The 16,913-nt window shown below is 38.6% G+C and overlaps 1 protein-coding gene across 2 annotated transcripts in view; it reads left to right on the top strand.

The window, feature by feature from the left end:
- The window catches only part of col2a1b (collagen, type II, alpha 1b), a 58,320-nt gene that overhangs the window by 10,759 nt on the left and 30,648 nt on the right, over nt 1-16,913 (top strand). For both annotated transcript variants that reach the window (XM_052075625.1, XM_052075626.1), the window contains 12 exons: nt 2,009-2,110; nt 3,153-3,233; nt 5,590-5,634; nt 7,012-7,065; nt 7,616-7,669; nt 8,993-9,046; nt 9,295-9,348; nt 9,449-9,502; nt 10,510-10,554; nt 11,389-11,442; nt 11,524-11,568; nt 12,243-12,296. In XM_052075625.1, coding sequence (XP_051931585.1) covers nt 2,009-2,110; nt 3,153-3,233; nt 5,590-5,634; nt 7,012-7,065; nt 7,616-7,669; nt 8,993-9,046; nt 9,295-9,348; nt 9,449-9,502; nt 10,510-10,554; nt 11,389-11,442; nt 11,524-11,568; nt 12,243-12,296 — 696 coding nt within the window. The remainder of the gene's footprint in view (nt 1-2,008; nt 2,111-3,152; nt 3,234-5,589; nt 5,635-7,011; nt 7,066-7,615; nt 7,670-8,992; nt 9,047-9,294; nt 9,349-9,448; nt 9,503-10,509; nt 10,555-11,388; nt 11,443-11,523; nt 11,569-12,242; nt 12,297-16,913) is intronic.

Here is a 16,913-nt window from a genome sequence, read left to right on the forward strand (position 1 = left end):
TCATTTCGGGCATTTTTTTTTTCTCACAAAAATCAACTCACTCTAAAGTCAATATTATTTCGGTACTATGTTTGTCCAAATCCACAAAAATGTGTGAGGCATACTCGTGTTGTAGTAAAGGGCAGTATACTTATGGTTAAATTGTACTAAATCAAACACTTACTTACATGTTTTTATTGTTCTCAAAACGTTTTTGGTGATGAAAATAGTAATTATCTTCCCATAGACTTCCATAATCATATTTCGCAAGAGTCCTTGAAATTGTGTCCACTCTGTCATTACAGGGCAAATGGCCATTAAATAAGCCCTCTGGGGGTTTCAATGACAAAGAGTTTTTTGTCTTTCTTCAATGAAGGCTGACAAAGTGAAAAGTTCAATCAATATTTGCGCTTATGTTTTGTGATTTTAACACTCTGTCATTGTGATGTATCAATTACCGGTAATATAATTTTTTTCTCAAGTTCAATTTTTTTCATTCATTCATTCCTTCATCTTCCGAACCACTTTATCCTCACTAGGGTCGCGGGCGGTGCTGGAGCCTATCCCAGCTGACTTTGGGTATTAGGAGGGGGACACTCTGAACCTGTTGCCAGCCAATCGCAGGGCACACAGAGACGAACAACCGCGCAGGCCCACACTCACACCTAGGGACAATGTAGAGCAGGGGTGTCCAAACTTTTTTCCAAGGGGGCCAGATTTTATGTGGTAAAATGTCGGGGGGCCGACCTTGGCTGACATTCTTTACATTGAACAACAATATTGTTCAACAAATTTTAGTAAGCCAGTCTGTTTCACATTTCCATTTTTATTTTAATTTCGACAATCTTAAGAATTTCTTTTAGTTCATTTGAAACAGGAATTTGAAATATGACATATCAGTCAATATAAACACGGAGTGATGTCTTGTTAACTCGTGAGTGATGCCCTCTAGTGTCTAAATGCTATTACTCATTTAGTGAATGCTATTACTCCTTTAGCCACTAGAGGGAAGCAGTACTCTATGAAACATCACTCACCAGTCTACGAGACCTCAGTCAATGCAACACGTGTTCCATTGCGCCCAAACTGCGGGCCAGACGGCACTGATTTTATGACGGGGGCCGAGGGCCGGATGAAATTCGACCGCGGGCCGGATTTGGCCCCCGGGCCGGACTTTGGACATGCCTGATGTAGAGTGTTCATTTATTTATTTATTTGCAGTACATTGTCAGCTTGCTAACTGAATCATGCTGCTAAGTCAGGGTCTACCATGTGCTCATTAAATGCTACCATTAGCCAAAAATGTCCACCCTGTCAGCAAGATCACATAATTTGCCGTTTGCATGTACGCAGAATCCTAATTTGATCCCAGTGCTCCTTGCAAGCAGCCTGCCATTGGTGTATGTACGTGTGTGTGAATGGCTGAAATGTGAGGTTTTGTTAAGCGCTTTGGGTACCATATGGTGTCGATAAAACACTACATACTACGTTCATGTTTACCGTACATTATCTGCTTGAAAAAAAAAAAACAAGTGGGGGAGCTTGACCAATATGCATTTCTACCAACTTCATATCTCCCAAACACAATGAATATAAAGTTGAAATAAAAATCTCAAGTCTTTGTGGGGTGAATTAGGGAAGTTTCCAAGGCTGCTTAAGGGGTAAGATAACACGTGGCAACAGTGCTGTTTCTGAATAAGATCTAAGTCTAAGATTAGGCTCGGATATTTTACCTTGTAAAGCGATTGGTGTTTCTGGTACAAAAATATTTAACTAGCAGTTATCAATGCTGATAAACTTGTGAGGCATAAAATGACACAATCTAATGAGAATACAAAAGGTGAGATCAATACAAAAGCTTTCAACATCATCTTGCAAGGTCTTGATCAGTACGGTCAAGTAGGCGATCAATAACTGTCTATTACTGCCCCTTTTTGTTGCTTACCAAAAGGCCGTAAAGCAAATAAAACATTAGGAATGTGTTTATTTGTGCACCAAACAATCAGTTCTTTTTTTCTATTGATTCCAGGGAACACCCGGACCCCGTGGAAGAGATGGTGAGCCTGGCACCCCCGGAAACCCTGGCCCCCCTGGACCACCAGGACCTAATGGACCACCTGGCCTTGGCGGAGTAAGTGTCCTGAGGTGCTCATTCTTTCGAGAAGAAAAAAAAGGGGCTGGGCTTGAATGTAAAAGAGGGGGGGAGGGAGAGTAGGACAAGGGCAAGGGGGTAGCTTAACAAGGGAGGGTGTTGTTATTGCAAAAACAAGAATACTCTTGGTGAGAGATGGACGCTAATCTTGAAATGAAAACCCCATTTTGGATTGAGACATACAACCCGAAGATGACATGTGCAGAGCACTTTGTAATGTTGCATTGTCCGTCTGTCAAAAGGATGCCTGCTTCCCATTGGGGCTCATTTGGGCAAATTCCCTCATAGGAGTTAGTCAAAATGCTTCTTCTTCGTGGCTTTCTCCGATCTGGGGTTTCGAATCAGCCTTGTTGAAATGTTTCTCTTTTTTTTAGGCTCATTTCAATTTAAGTTTTGGCTTCATTTTTTTTAACTGACAGTTTTGACAGCCCTTCCTGACTGTAACCCGACCTAGTCCCCTCGGATTTGGGACGAGCTCTAAAATGGGTTAGCTTAAAATGTCGATTTAGCCAATTAATCGTCCATCCATTATCTGAACCGCTTTATCCTCACGAGGGCTGCGGGAGTTCTGGAGCCTGTCCCAGGTGACTTCGGGCAGTAGGCGGTTTCCTCTTTGCACTGCTTGCCAGCCAACCACAGGGCACACATAGACAACCATTCACACTCACAATAACACTTACTGACAATTTAGCGCGATATGGGTCGAATAACTTTTTTGGGGGGGCGGGGGTCCCATAACACTTACAACAGTATATGTATATTAATTAGAGGCAGACCATTTTACTGTTTTACAATAGAATATTTGATTTACTTTACAACAGAGAGAAAAATCGGCAATCATTTTTTTAGGGAGCGGGGGTGGCTGTCTGAATGTCAGTATCTTTGGCATGTGGTAATGTCTTGAAATGGAAAAAAAATCAATTTAATTAAAAATAAAATTCTAAAACAGCTAGTATCGATTAAATTAGTGCACTGTGTTGTTCTGAAGCCTAATAATGCGTTTTGGGTTGTGTTGTTTTAGAACTTTGCTGCTCAGATGGCAGGTGGCTTTGATGAGAAGGCCGGCGGTGGAGCTCAGATGGGCGTAATGCAAGGACCCATGGTGAGCCAGCAGCTTCCCCTCCTTCTTTTTCCTCATCTTCTTTCTTTTTGCGAGTGCACACCAACCTGTCACAAAAGCTAAAAAGAGAAAAAACAAAAAATCGAGATGGTAGCTGGCCTGCTGGACCGCAGCAGCTCCACAAGAAGTACACATCGTCATCGTGAGGGGGATTTAAAATGATCAAGGAAGGAGAAAAAAGTTGAAAAGAAGCTTATTCAACCTGGAAATGTTCTGGAAGATGGAATTAAAAGTTCAAGATCGGATCGGCGCCTTTACCTTGGCTCCCAGTCAGTCTGCAAGAGTGACACTTAATGAAAAAACACACCCGCTGGATCCCGTCTTGTACCACAGTGTTGAACAACACTGCTAGTGAGACCCTCTTAAACACACACGTACAGTATATGAAGAGGTTCTGACCCTACAGAGCACCATTGATAATCCTCAAACCACGTTGGTGAAGTCTTCCCGCTCTCACTCAAAGGTGACTTTCATTCAATTCTGAGGACTACTGTGCCACATTTATTTAATTTGGAGGAGGAATATTTTGAAGATGGGCCAACATGCTGAAAGCAAGGTTTAGAAGGCACGATGATTAACTCTCCAAATATTTGAAGAACTTCCATTCATTTTCTATATTACTTGCCTTTAACATTAATTCACATCCATTTTTTAGCATTTTGACTTTTTTAAGACATGATATTGTGTTCAGTTATTATATATGCACACAAGAAATGGTTTGATTCCCCCAGAATTCTGACTTTTTCCCATTCTTTTTTTATAATCAGCAGTAATATTATTATAATCAGTTTCTCTCAGTGGACTCACAAGCCGATGCTAAAATAGTTGCATCACTACCATCTACTGGTGGTTGTGTGTAAGCAAAGTTCATGCTTTAACTTTACATTGGAGCAGCATCAGAATCTCCCTTTCCCTTCCCCAATGGAAAACATAATTGCCTCACCAATAGCATTAAATGAGTTCCAAGGTTTCGCAGCTAAACTGAAGCCAAATCCGAGAACATGCAAACTCCACACAGGAATGCTGGAGCCAAGATTCCAACCCCCGAACATCAAAATTGACATGTCAGGCATGCTTACGGCTTGTCCACAGTGCTTCACATTGAAATAACTTTTTTTTCCCCACGTCTTTTCCCCAAAGGGTTTGGCTCGTCACCTTTACCGAATGTGATTTTCTCTTGTTAAGCGTTGTAAGTGGTCGGGATGCGGGGGGGTTGAGATTGAGGCTGAGCGGAACAGAAATGAGTCGTAGGAATCTCACCTACTGCTGAGGGAAATGAGTAGAGCCGCGTTTGTCTTCTTTTTCCTTCCGAGTCGCTGCCTCGAAGAAGTCACGCAAAGTTCAAACATGCTACTCAACTCTCAACCTTGAGAGCTACACAACCAGGGAGGGTGACACTGTGGAATTTCAAATGATTTTCTTCCATGTGGAGGTTGTACAGCTAGAGCAGGCAAAATCACCCACACTCTGTATTGAAGTAGAAGTCCAGAAACCTGTGCTGAAAAAGACAGGTAAAAATAGAATTACTTAACTACCATACTTAAGGACCCTGTAAAGTGAATTCAGAGATTTGTTTCAAAATGTGTTACACATGTTTGAATATAATTGCTGAACGCATGTGCACAGACTCAGAGCTATGTCACACTGAATTGTGGAGATTTAGGGCTATATATTTACTGAACGGCAGAAATCCTGTACAGCACAACTTGGTGCAGAGGTGGGTTGAACCCCATGTTGGTAATTTCAGAGACGTGTGCCGGCTGGTGGATAAAAACTAACAAGCTAAAACTAAAATATCACAACAACAACAAAAAATTGGCAATAAAGTAAAATAAGAATGAGTGATATTAAACAAACAACGACTAACACAAATTATGGCAATAAAGTCCTTTGTTTTTGTCTTTGTACAGTGCATTTCAAAGTTTGTATTAAATGCGTTTATTTCAATATGACGTTATGGCCATATTAAAGAAGCAAGATTGAACTTTACTAAAATGACATGAACCCTTTTGGTTGTTTTTTTTTATCTTTCAATCCACAAATATGCCACATATTAAAAACAAAGTAAAAATAACATTAAAATGATTAAAAACTAAAGTAAAATTAAGCATTTTCTGGGAGAAAATGACTATCAAACCCACTCTAAAAATAAAAAATAACTGAATTTAAAATAACAAAGTCAAAATAAGTAAAAGAAAACCTGCAAAATCCCAAACGATTATAACCCTGCCTCAAAATGAGCATTATCTTTGCCAAGGCATATTCGATGTGAAGCAGGTGTACCATATTGAATCTGTGATGATTGTTCATTCTGATTGGGCTGTTCTTCTCTTTCCAGGGCCCAATGGGTCCCCGAGGACCACCTGGACCCACTGGATCTCCTGTAAGTACTGACTTTAAAGTACCGGTATTCACTTTGCAGTTATTTCCTGTCACATATATACACACACACACACACACGATAATTCCGACTGTAACGCAGCCAGGACAAACTATGTGTTTACAAAGTGGCGGATACTTTCAGCAACCAGCTTTATTTTGTTTTGTTTTTTTCACCTGCCAATTTATGTCTGGCAACCTGGCCCTCATTTTTGTCACCTCCTCCTCCTCACCTGGAGGATTCGCAGGATTCTCCCACCCTGTAGAAGAAAAGCATTAGATAGGCGATGCCCAGAAACGGGTCTTAACGTGATGTGGTTCCCGTGCGGAAACCTCCAGGTGCTTCCAGAAGGGTAGGAAAAAAAATCCTTTGCGTAGACTAAATTTGTGGATTGGAACCACTGCGTTGGATTAACCCTTTCATGCACCCTGTAACCTGATAACATGATAAGATGTCCACTGTGGTAACCGCTGTGCCTGAAAGGGTTAATTATAATGTCAATCGGTTTAATTTTTTTTTTTATAACATGTATCCCTCAAGGCAGTATAAAACAGTTATGCAGATACAACCTGCTGCTACTCTAAGTACTTAGCATGATGCTGGTAATATTTGTCATTTCTCATACTGTGGAGGATAAAGAATATATGTCTTGTTACATCATGTTGCTCCGCTGTGCTCAAATGTCCAGAAGCAAACGCAAACAGATCTGTTGCCTTCAGCCTCTTAATTGTTTCATGTAGCTTTTTAGTACAATATTTATTTTATTATTTTCTAATTCTATTAATTTGAAATAGTTTTATTTTTCAGATTTACAATTTTACTCTTTTACTCACTTTTTGTCTTGTATTTAATAACTTTTATTTTTATTTTCATTCTTATAATATTAGAAAACATCACATGGGATCATTTTTATTATATTTTTTTATTGTACATTTTTTACGATATTACACAGTTTTATTTTTAGCGTTTTATGTTTTACTTTTTTATTTTAACTTTTTGACTTTTTTTTTTAGCTTTTTTGAATTTGCATTTCTTTTTCTTTTATTAAAGAATCGTTGTGGGTTTTAGCACATTCATTTTTGGTTCTCTTTTATTTCAATTTTTTCTTTTTTTTTCATATTACATTGTTAGTCATTGAATGCCATAGCTCATTCAGGTATTGCTTCTTCGTTAACATTTTTACTTTTATTTGTACTTTTTAAATTGTATTTCATCTGTTGTTAGAGAACACCTTCATTATTTGCATTTCATTTATTCATTTATTTATTTGATATGAACTGTATTATTTAGAAAAAACTGAAAAATATCCGTCATTTTGGAAGCTTCTTTTTGTTTGTTTGTTTCTTGACATTGTTATCTTGACTTTGTGTCTTTCTGTAGGGCCCGCAAGGATTCCAAGGCAGTCCAGGAGAGGCTGGAGAGCCTGGACAATCTGTGAGTGTTCCGCCTCGTATTTCTCTCAACACATTGCGTCACTATATTCGACAGCTATATGCATAGAACTGTCCTTTATCCCGTCCGGCCACATATTTGCTATTCCCCCCTACTGCAGCGACTAAAAACAAATTCAACATTTTGCGCGACTTGTGAGTGAAAACTGAACTCCATCAGTGGCCATGTGCAGATTATAATAACATCTGTGTTTCTCTTTTATTGACTTATGCTAGTAGACAAAGTCTCCTTGTCATTTTACTCACTCCTGCACTCCTGGCTTCCTCCTCCCATTTATTTACCCTAAATGAAGCTTCGAGAAATCACACGATCCGGGTCACTCTTTCCCCGATGCCTCAGCAGGTAAATTGAACCCGGGGGGAGGCTGCGCTAATCTTCCCCCCGTGGAGTTTGGGATTATCTTGCGTTTCCTCCTTGACGCCGCATCATTATGTGTGATTAAAATCACTGCACACCAGCCGGGACAAGCTGAACGGCTGCACAATGCCGCAGGTATCCTAGTCTTATGTGCTTGTTTCCTCGCTGTTTACAGGGCGCCATGGGACCCCGCGGACCCCCAGGACCTTCTGGAAAACCTGGAGATGATGTGAGTGTGTAAAGATTTAACAAATATGATGAAGAAATATTTCCACTCAATGTTGCTGGATCTTTGACCTCTTGTCGTTCCTGGAACTCAAATGTTTCAATCAAGGTCAGAACTGCAGAGTAAAACTCAACATACAACCACATCCAGGTGTTTTTTTCGACCCTGGTGAAACAAAATGTTGAATCCAGTTCCAGTGTTCCAAACACACAGTGTCATTGAAACAGGGAAGGCGCCCGGATTTCTTTTTCTCTCACGGAGCGAAAGGGGGCGCTTGACCAAAACATATCGGGGCTAAGAAAAGAATTATTAAATACTGTTTAGAAAATCAAATAGAATGATGGATGGGTCTAACTGGGGCCACACAGACTTCCGACGGGGCTCTAGACCCCCCAGGTCCGATGTAGCTCCAGCCTATGTGTAGCCTACAAAAAGTTCCAACTTCCAGGATAAAGCAATCAAAATGTCATACACTTCACAGTATTTTACGCTACGTTTTATTTGGTAATATTTTCAAATATTCCTTTTTTAAAATAAATTATTGATGAATATTCAAATTGTTTAAAATGTTATGGGGAACAAAAGAAGCACTTTGATTACATTTGTAAGAATTTTTTAAACTTCATTTAAGAAAATAACTGTATTTTAACAACAATTTCATGTGTTTGGGACTAAGCACTCTTTTTTTATAGGTTTTTCTTTATTTTTTGTAATATATATAATTTTCAATGTATACTTTTTTTTCAGAAGTATGAAATTTAGACAATACTTGCTTTGGTCTGAACACAGTTTTAACTGAATTGTATTTTTATTGGACTGACTTTATTGATTTTTGTAATTCATTTTACAGTGTTTTAAAATAATTGTTTTACTTCATTCAGTAAAAAAATAATGCATTTAAAATATCATATCCAATTTTTTTCATATAAATCTTGATTTAGGTGTTTGATTAAATATTTTGTCTTCCAAGTACCAATCTATTTGAAGCCTGAAGACTACACATTCAACTCTGTGAGAGTATCAGAATTGAATGATCATGAACTTTGTGTTCCTCACCGTTGAACTTTTTTTTAATGAGTCACTTTTGAGGTTCCTCACACTAAGATGTAATTATCTTTTGAGCCACGAGATGGCAGTAAAAATTAAATGTCACCATGTATCCACTCAGTATCCCCGAACAATCCTTATCATGACCAAATGCATCACTTTACCAAGGTTCATAATATTTGTAGCGTTTCTTTTATTATTATTATCATCATTATTATTTGTATTAATAAGACGAAGAAGAAGAATATTATGACACTTTTTTGTGTGTGTGTGATTTAGGGTGAGGGAGGCAAACCTGGAAAATCAGGTGAACGCGGACCTTCTGGACCTCAAGTGAGTGTGACAATACTCAAATGCAGATGGTGGGAGCCACTTAATTACACAATTACCTATGACAGCGTTGTATGGTGACCTCAGAAACAATGAAATTCTCTTCCATGAGATGACATAAAGTGTTAGCTGACCTTTGTATCTACGTGGTGCCTTTCATAAAAACACAATAATAGTGTCACTTTGTGTTCAGCTAAACAGGCTGAAATTTGACAGCGAGACAGTCACTGTCAAGTGTTCCTCTTTTGCAGGGAGCTCGCGGCTTCCCCGGAACACCCGGCCTGCCTGGAATCAAGGGACATCGAGTCAGTCGAGGCTCTTACGGGGGCTTTTACGTGCTTGACAATTTTTGGGGGGAACAGGGGAATTGTTTATTAATTATGTTTACTCGGTCTGCTTGTGTAGGGATACCCTGGTCTTGATGGTGCTAAGGGAGAGACCGGTGCTCTTGGGTCAAAGGTACAGTGTGATTTATGATGTTTCTTGATCCTTTTGGCCCCCATTATGTATGTATTGGGCATCTTATTCAAAGACATTATCAGGCATTTTACTGTTATCATTGAGAATAAAATCTATTCGTCAAGATTTTTGACAAAAAAAGGCAACTCATAAGGTCAAACAGACATAATTCCAAACTAAATATGTTTACTTTGTCAATTTTGTCTTCATTTTTTAAAGTAAATTGGCAATGAAAAATGATGATGTATTTTTTTCTTAGAGGTATGACTTTTTCTTGGAAAAAAGACCTTTTAATTAAAAAAAGACCTTTTTATCTTGAATTAAAAATTGTCATGTTTGTGTATTTTTTATAAAGTTTTTTTTTAAATTGAAAAATGACTTTTTGTAGAAGAAGAAAATAACTGTATCCTGAAAAAAATAAGGACATTTATTCTTGTAATATTATGACTTTTCTTTTTGGAAAACAATTCTGACTTTCAAGAAAGTTGGAATTTTAAAGAATAAAGTGTAATTTTATCTTTAAAAATAATAATAATTACAATTCCTGGTATTATTACTTGTCAGAGAAAAAAATAATGATTTTAATTTTTGGGGGAGCTTTATTTTATTTTTAAAATAACGTTAAATATTATTCATATGTTATTGTCTTGAAAATGCATCAGTCTTGTCTTTTTATGTGTAGAGAGAAGATGACTTTTTCTTGGTGAAATTCTTACTTTTCTGAACATGATATATTGATGAAATAATACCTTTTTTTCTCGTAGAATTACGAATTTCCCATCTGGAAAAAAATACTTTGTCTGAACAATCTGACTTTATCAGGAAGAATATCTGATTTTATCTTTAAAAAATGACTTAATAGCATGCATTTTTTTCTATTTGTATGTAATAGTTAATATAATAATATTACAATATAATACGTTTTTTTTCTTTCCAATGTAGCCAGTGTACTCTTATTAAATAACATTTGATAACTGATGATGATGATGTTAACTTCCTATGTGCAGGGAGAAGCTGGTGCTCCCGGAGAGAGCGGATCTCCTGGGCCTATGGTATGTTTACAATATGACAGTTTTAAAATTGTTTTATTTTTTAAACTCATTTTTGGTGGTACTTTGGCTCAGTGATGGAGTGCCACACCAGAGGTTGAGTTTTTCGATCCCTGGTTATTGCAACATTGTCTGGGCGGCCCGGTAGTCCAGTGGTTAGCACGTCGGTTTCACAGTGCAGAGGAGTGTATGTTGCTAGCTATGTTATGCTATAGCTTGCTGGCAATGACAGGGAGTAATTTAGCAGCTAGTGACCAATTCTTTGTTTGATTACCACCTCCAGTTGAAGGTTACTTTCAAACCATTCACAGGCATCTATTCTTTCTCCTCTGCAAAACATGGCTAATACAAATGCACCTCTGTTGCTATGGTCTTGTGTTTCAAATTGAAGGGTGATAATAGTTCGGGATCATTGTACTGTCTTTAGTTTTTATTTTGTTTTGACTTTTGTGTTTAAAATTTTTCATTTTTACAGCAAGTGTGTTCATTTATATTCATTGCTATTTTATTCACAAATGCTTCGTTTTAGTTTTGTTTTCTATTCATTTTAATTTTAGTTTTACTTGTTGTTGTATTTTTAACATTTCCCAGGCAATTAAGCATTGATTACTCAAGTAAACTGAAACTGTTTGACCTTCCTTCTTCTGAACGGATGGAGAGCCATTTCAAAATAAATACATTTAAAATAAAGCCCATTTTATTTTAAATATAAGCCCACAAGCTTATTTTATTTCATTCACGGTTTGATTCGTGTTTTCATTTTTAGTTCCATTTATTTTGTTAATTTACTACAATAACCTTGGTCCAGTGTTAATGACCCCAGTGTTACCTCCCTAGGGACCTCGAGGTCTGCCTGGTGAGAGAGGTCGTCCTGGACCCAGCGGTGTCGCTGTGAGTGTCTCAAACAGTTGCGCTGGAATCAGTATTTCATCGAACATATGCTGACTTTGTTCTTTATTTTGTTTATTCCAGGGTGCCCGTGGTAATGATGGTTTGCCCGGCCCCGCTGGTCCCCCGGTAGGTATCCAATGTTAAAGATAATTGTTCATCCTCAGGGTCAATCGTAGGAATTCATGTTGGAAACTTTACACGAGAACCAACAGGGATGCTGTCTAAAGGAAAGCATGCATGAAAGCGAGTTTGTAAGGTATATTGCTTTTTAGTTGAATCAAGAGTCAAGTCATTTTTGTTGTTTGATAAATCGACAAACACTTGGGGATTTTCTTTTTTTTTTTTTTTTAATGGCGTAAAATGTACGATTGTCAGATTCAAAAAGCAAAAGATCCAGGATGAAATGTGATGCCTGATTTACATGGGAGAGCATCAGAGAATAACAAGATAGGAATTGATGTGAAACTTTTCTTGAACTGAAATACGTTAATTTGCAAATATTGCACCAAAATAACGATGTGGAATAAAGTGGATTACAAAAAACACACAGAATGGTCTGATGCTTGGTTTTCATTGGTTAGCGATAATATAAAAATCCAGGTCTATTTAAATTTGCCTGGAAAGCACGCAAAGCCCCCCCCCTTTTCCCCCGAAGAGCTTCCTTCAAGTTTTCAGAAAATTGTGCACGTTTTCTCCCTCCTTGCAACATCGGTGACATGAGAAGAATTGATGATATTCAAGTAACACCTCACCTGCTTGAGCGTCTAAAATGTTGTTGGCTTTTTTTGTTCCTCCTATAGGGCCCGGTCGGTCCTTCTGGAGCTCCGGGCTTCCCTGGGTCGCCTGGTTCAAAGGTCAGTCTCAAAGTTGCTGAACACCTTCCTGTTTGTTTGTTGTCACTTTGGTTCTTGGTGGACACGCATTACCATGCATATTAACATTTGAACGTCATGTTGAAACGGTGTAGTCCTTTTTTTTTCGACTGATTCAAAGATGTCTTTCACATGATAGAACACTTATGGGATGGAAGGTATCCAGAAGGAGATGACAGGCTTCTGGTAGAAAAGCCTCCAGTGTATGGAGAAGGAAATATTCTGTTGCAGCATTATCAGCATTGAGCCTGCTACTTTTGTTTTCATCAAGTCCTTGAACCCCGCTACCAATGTTCTCAAGTGTTTTCTTTGTGGTCTCATACAGAGATTACTCGAAACAATTGGTGTCTTTGTGATTAGAACTGTCTTTCTTGAGTCGAGACAAAACATTCTAATCGGGGAGAGATCATGTTAAGGACAATTGTTGAAGCTTTGAAATGAGAGAAAGTTGCGCTGTATTGAAAAGCGCTTTAAAAGCGGGCCTGTCTGTGTGGAAACTTGGACCGAGGTCTCATTCCCCTTCTCCCTCTCTCAATTCTGATTTATTCATCCGGAATGTGCAGACAGTCTCAGCAATTCCGGGGCTGCTTCAGAGGTTTCAACATTGATGCTGTGCTGTCTTCTCAATCTTTTGGGAATTCACAAATGGAAGAAAGTCTGGCAGTTTTCAGTGACCTATTGTGTAACTGTATTTTGCACTCGGTGTGTCTGGAGTGTTGAAATTCATTGACAGGATGTCCACAGATTTGAAAAAAATTCTTAATTGGTTCCCAAAATGAAGGCCGCCTTAATTATCGATCTCTGCTGCTCAGAGGTCTAAAAAATGCAATTTCTTCAAATTGTACTGTATATGTCGGTTAGGCCAACAGCAAGTAACCGCCAGCAGTGTGACATTGGGAGAATTAATCGCCAGGGTTTTCCCACGGTCCAAAATTCACCAAATTTGTACTGAGAATTTGTTGTGGGCATGACTCCCAAAATGTGAGATTATAAATGAGATTGATTATATATATATATATATATATATATATATATATATATATATATATATATATATATATATATATATATATATATATATATATATATATATATATTTAGGGATGTGAATCTCAGCACTGAGGACGATTCGATACACGTCTCGATGCACTACCAGCGATGCGATACTTAAACGATACATGGTATTTTCTGGCGACATGATGCGATACGTTTCACCGTCTTCACGATGTGATACGACACAATACACATTTAGTTCAAATATATGCGATCCGATACGATACAGTGTAATTTGTTGTGATATTGTGCAATTAAACATGATGCAAATACGCAAAGAAAAAAAGTTTTTAAAAAGATGGAATTCAGTATGGTATTGCAAAAAGTAGACCACTTTATTCCTTATAAACAGTAGAACGCGTAAAACAACTTATTTAAGCCCTTTCACAATTGGGTTTTGTGCAAAGAAAATGTAAACAATTTGGCACCTGAGACTCACAGCTGTTGCTGTAGTGTAAACACAAACAGACTACTCACTGAGTGTCTTATATGAAATATCCATCTCCATAGGACAGAAAAAAAATACAACTGAAACAATGTGGCAGTCACAGCCTCAAAGCTGCTGTGTGTATTGTAGCGTACACAGACCACTCTCACTGAGTGTCAAAATGAAATGTCCAAAAGAGTCATCCATATATAGTTTTTCCTTGCGCGGTCACAGTGAGCTGCAAGGGGACCCCTAAAATAAGAGGCGATTTTTTTCTGATCCTGACCTGGTTTGCCAAGAGTTTCTCCGGTGTCCAACGAGGAACTGGACGGGGAGGCGGGAGAGGGGGCGGGAAACTTGTCGGTAATCTGGTGCCATCGTTTTAAGTGGTCTGCATATTACAATACAATACAATACAATACATGCTGATTTATATAGCGCTTTCACAATATTTGTGGTGCTGCCGTTGTATGGCTTCGTAGTGCGACATTCTTTGCAAATTACGGAGCTTTTATCAATCTTTCCGTCTTTCTTTTCGAAGCCGTAGTATTTCCAAACATAAGATCTGAATGTTGCGGAAGCATTAAATACATTTTCCTCGCTGCTGCTTGCGCGAACTTCCATAGTGTTTCGCTAGTTGTGTACTGGACTGTATGTGACGCACGGCTACCGAAAGTATTCAACACAAAACGCTAAACAATGATGGTGCATTCATTGCGCATAGGAAAGGGCAAATTGGTAACGTTTAACACGAATAAAACGGCGCTTGAATCGGATTTTACCGATACCCACCAATGCATCGCGATGAATCTCGATTTCACCCGTCAATCGCGCCGTACCCAGTGAATGAGCCGATGCACTCGCATCGCGCACGTGCGCATTGATGTATCGATTAATATCGATATATATATATATATATATATATATATATATATATGTGTGTGTGTGTGTGTGTGTGTGTGTGTGTGTGTGTGTGTGTGTGTGTGTGTGTGTGTATATATGATATATATAATTTATTTATTTAATCATTTGAATACGTTACTTAATACTACTTAAGAATTAGGATTTTATGACTTTTAACATCGGTTTGTTAGTTAAATTAACACAATTCTTAATTTTTGTCACATTTATTACTACCGCATTAGCCGAGGTTAGCGATGGATGGCACATTACATTTTCCATGCAAATTCATCACCATAAAAAACGGAACGGCATCATAAAATGAGGATCACTTGTATTTTAAAAAATGTTCTTAAAATATCATGCTATGATATTGTGTCTGTATCCTCTACTCTTTGTGGTCACATTTAATGAATGTTAGGGTTAAAATTTGCCTTCCTAAACCTCCGGGCACTGTTATAGAAGTGCAGCTAAATAAACCCATTTGGTATTGCATGCACCACATTTAAGCACTAAAAGGACCCAAGAAAAACCAAATCATTATTAGAACGTTGGCTGAATGAACCAAGACTAAAAATAAACATCCACCTCAAAGCTCTTGCTGACTTCAAAATGAGTTGCAGGTTCTGTCTGCAACCACACGTTTTTGGCAATTATTCTCCTTAACTAAAGGCCATGAAGTGAAATAACATCAACAGTCCGCCATGTGGGCAGAGGAATTCTGTCCATCTACTTTTTTCTTCAAATACACTCTAGTTATGTCATACTCCTGAGTCCTATAGGAGAGGAATTCCAGTGAACGCCAAGCTGTATGTAATACTAGGAAGTGGGCTGGGATATCTGTCAAGTTCCTAACAAGGTTGTAGGTTTTTTTTTATACCAAACAAGAAGCTAGAGAATACATCAAAATGTTGCAACTGGATTAAATGGAAATTCTGCTCACATGTGACTCAGTGGGCTACGCGTCCTCATTGGATATTGAAACTTCCATCCATCCATCCATTTTCTGAACCGCTTAATCCTCACTAGGGTCGCGGGGGGTGCTGGAGCCTATCCCAGCCGTCTTCGGGCAATAGGCGGGGGACACCCTGGATCAGTTGCCAGCCAATCGCAGGGCACACAGAGACAAACAACCATCCACGCTCACATTCACACCTAGGGACAATTTAGAGCGTCCAATCAGCCTACCATGCATGTTTTTGGAATGTGGGAGGAAACCGGAGCACCCAGAGAAAACCCACGCAGGCCCGGGGAGAACATGCAAACTCCACACAGGGAGGCCGGAGCTGGAATCGAACCCGGTACCTCTGCACTGTGAAGCCGACGTGCTAACCACTGGACTACCGGGCCGCTCGATATTGAAACTTAAAAAGTGCAAAGACTTCTCTCTCTAATGCACCATTAATGTTTGTGACCCGAAGATGACAAATATAGCAAAAATGGGCGTCTATGCAACTGTCATACTGCGATGTGAGGTGATGAACCGTAGATTATCGTGTCATCATAGCCATTCGAAGCAAATCAATATTTACTGTATGCGGCATTTGTATTACTATTGAATGTAAAATAATAATCCATGCAATCCTAGTTCACTATTTCTAAAAATCACCTATTCATGTTTTAACTATCCACCGGTATTAGGTGAAAAACTCACCTAATCGTGTTTTTTGTGATCCTTCTGGATTATCACAAAATGGCGCCCAAACCCTGTTAAAATGACAAAGCGCACTTGAGGTGCATGTTTCAAAATCATATCATCTGTAACTGGTGATTTGTTTTAAGGATAATGTTGTAAAATGAGTTTGGGGAGTATAGTTTGTGATATATTTGCGGTTTAATCTATGGATATAGGAATATTTTACCAATTCTTGTGGGGGTGTCATTTACCATTTTTTGCGATTTATGGCAGGGCTCAGTCTCTTCTAACCACAAAGAATGAGCAATGACTGTGACATTAACCACACAAGCAAAAATTCAGGGGGAAGAAATTACAGTAAATATCACAATAAACCCAAATTTACTCAAGTGCAGTGCGGTGTTGGAGCTAGCATTAGCATATGAGCTGTGGCGGTATTTTAGAAAACAATGATTCAGTTCCACAATTTAGCCTGCATTTCAGCAGGCTAAATTGCTGAAATGCAGGCTAAATAGTGGGACTAAATCACTAATACTGTTTATAGAGAACGGAGCAGGGCCCAACATTTATTTGTGCCCTAGTG

This window comes from Hippocampus zosterae, chromosome 9, assembly GCF_025434085.1.
Source record: "Hippocampus zosterae strain Florida chromosome 9, ASM2543408v3, whole genome shotgun sequence".
Classification (NCBI taxonomy): Eukaryota; Metazoa; Chordata; class Actinopteri; order Syngnathiformes; family Syngnathidae; genus Hippocampus; species Hippocampus zosterae.